At 52.1% G+C, this 2,500-nt stretch overlaps 1 protein-coding gene across 3 annotated transcripts in view; it reads left to right on the forward strand.

Moving 5' to 3' along the window:
* The window catches only part of nrxn3a (neurexin 3a), a 45,096-nt gene that overhangs the window by 7,541 nt on the left and 35,055 nt on the right, over positions 1 to 2,500 (forward strand). For all 3 annotated transcript variants that reach the window (XM_088400167.1, XM_088400168.1, XM_088400169.1), the window contains exon 2: positions 1 to 957. This exon is cut by the window's left edge and continues 137 nt beyond it. In XM_088400167.1, the coding sequence (XP_088256293.1) occupies positions 270 to 957 (688 nt within the window). In that variant the 5' untranslated portion in view covers positions 1 to 269. The remainder of the gene's footprint in view (positions 958 to 2,500) is intronic.

The following is a 2,500-nucleotide window of genomic DNA, read 5'->3' on the forward strand; positions in this document are numbered from 1 at the left end:
AAGCACAAGAATCCAAACGTTAGCTTTGTGTCTCAGGAGGAACGCAAACGCCTGCCAGCTACTGGACAATTTCCCAATGTGATCGGCCTCCAGACTGTTAGCCGCAACGACTGTTACCCCTCTCGGGTCCCTTTAGATACACCTTTTGCTATTTCTTTGACTCTCTGTATCCCTCCGGCCGGCGGGCGCTCGCTCGGTCGGTCGGTCGGTCGGTGGACCAATTAGTCCGAACTCCGACCTCTGTGGGATTATTCCAATTTTTTGCAAGTATGGATCTCGTGAGTTTTTGTATCCAGCTGCAGGTGCTCCTCTGCACATGCACGGGACTGCAATTTCTAGGCCTACCGGGTCAGTGGGCTCGTTACCTCCGCTGGGACGCCAGCGTCCGCGGCGATCTCAGCTTCCAGTTCAAGACGCAGTTCTCCGAGGCGCTGCTGCTGTACTTTGACGACGGCGGCTACTGCGACTTTCTGCAGCTGGCCGTGGCCGAGGGTCGGCTTCAGCTCCGTTTCGGCATCGACTGCGCCGAAACCACGGTCGTGTCCGACACCAGGGTGGACGACGACAATTGGCACTTTGCCGCTCTCAGCAGGTACAACCTGCGCACGGTTCTAGCGCTGGACGGACGGGCCAAAGCCGACCAAGTGCGGCCTCAGCGCCAGTTCATGAAAATCGTGAGTGACCTGTTCTTGGGCGGAGTGCCTCAGGATATCCGCAGCGGCGCGCTCACGCTGCCGACCGTGCGCAACATGCAGCCTTTCCGGGGCGCCATCGCAGACCTGAAATACGGCAAGTCCCAACCCCTCTTCCTGGGAAGCCTTAAAGTGCCCTTGGAGTCGGAGGGCCGCTGCACCGTCAACCCGTGCGAGAACGGCGGCACGTGCACCGTGGCGGCCGACGGACAGCCGCTCTGCGATTGCTCCGAAACGGAATACGAGGGCCGCTTCTGCACACGAGGTAAGCGGCCTGGCTCACCTTTTGTCAATGGAGGGTTAGGGAAGAAAAAACAAACAAACAAAAAAAGAAGCATTTCAAGTAGCCAAGCCATTGGGATAGCAGGTGAGCGCAATGACCAAATGGGGAAGCGAGGGAGGGGAGAGGGCAATCCATCCATCCATCCATCCATCCATCCATCCATACACAGCACCTTCACACTGACCTTCTTCCACACCAAAACTGTGTTAAGAGGGGTGCTAAGAGAAAATGGAATCAACCAAGCATCTGCAAATTCAGAAAAGAGGAGAAATTGGGCATCTTGCCAAATCTCTGAATGCCCCCCTGCACAATTGAGCGCTCGCTCCTGCCTTAGGCAGGCCTTTTGGCTGCGCCATTGTTTTCAAGAATAACACATAGGCCAGACAGTTCAAGTCAAATCATCAACCAAACACTCTGTCTGGGTGTATATTTGTCATGGCACATCATAGAAACGGTAGCATCAAGACCTCCAAGTGGAAAATGTCATCCATTCTTTTTTCTTCTTTCACTATTCAAAGGATTGGTTCAGCGATTGCAGGCTTGTGGCTTTGACTTTGTCAGCTTGCCAGGCTCCCACTGGGATTGGCCCTCGTGTATGTTCGTGCGTGCGTGCGTGCCTGCGTGCGTGCGTGAGAGCGAGCTGTTAAATCTGAAAGCTAATCTAAACGCTGCTTGGCGGTACAAGACATTCTAATGACATTGGTTCTGCAGTGAGTGATAAGGATGCCTCTTGAGAGAATGGAGCTCCCCGAGCCCCTTTTCATTACCCAATCACAAGATGTCAGGTGTTTTATATCACGTTCTTTTGTGCTGGCAATTTCAGTGGGGGCTGACAAGCAATGCCATGCCATGCCATGTCATGCCATGCCATGCCATGCCATGCCATGCCATGCCATGCCATGCCATGCCATGCCATGCGCTTTCTGCTGCAGTCCAAACACAAAGCACTTTGCTTGCTTACCCTGACTTGACCTGACCTGACCTGACCTGACCTGACTTGCTACCACATTGTGGACACAGCAGTGTTTCAAAAAAAGTGTTGTTGTCTTTGTTGTTGTTGTTGTTATTGTTGGTTTTTTGTTTTTGTTTTTGTTTTCATTTCCAATCAATACACCTTTTTACACATCTTGGTCAGTCACTCCTAAGATGACTCATCAGCAGATCTTTCAATGAGCATTTCCCAGGTGATTAAGAATGTATTCTCGGACTCCTCCCTTCAAACCTCGTCCCTCTGGAATATGTGGGCATCGTCTTGATTCGGAGGCCCCTCGAAGGAACGCTCTTACCAGCAGGACCGAGCTACGTTCCGTGGCAGCGTAGAAAGGGTCTCCTCGCGCTGCGCAAGCAGTTGCGCTGTGCCATTTGGCCGCTACTAGAGCCATATCCCATTACGGCCAGTTTGAACAAGATGAGCTCTGCGACTCTTTAATCAATGATTCATTCATGAGGCCAGAAAGAACAGGAAATTAGCACAAGTGCTGTGTTGGATAAGGACAAATGAGGAGAAAGCAAGCCAGTGATAAAA

This window comes from Syngnathus floridae, chromosome 16 (assembly GCF_059516105.1).
Source record: "Syngnathus floridae isolate MCC-2025c chromosome 16, RoL_Sflo_1.0, whole genome shotgun sequence".
In the NCBI taxonomy this organism is placed as follows: Eukaryota; Metazoa; Chordata; class Actinopteri; order Syngnathiformes; family Syngnathidae; genus Syngnathus; species Syngnathus floridae.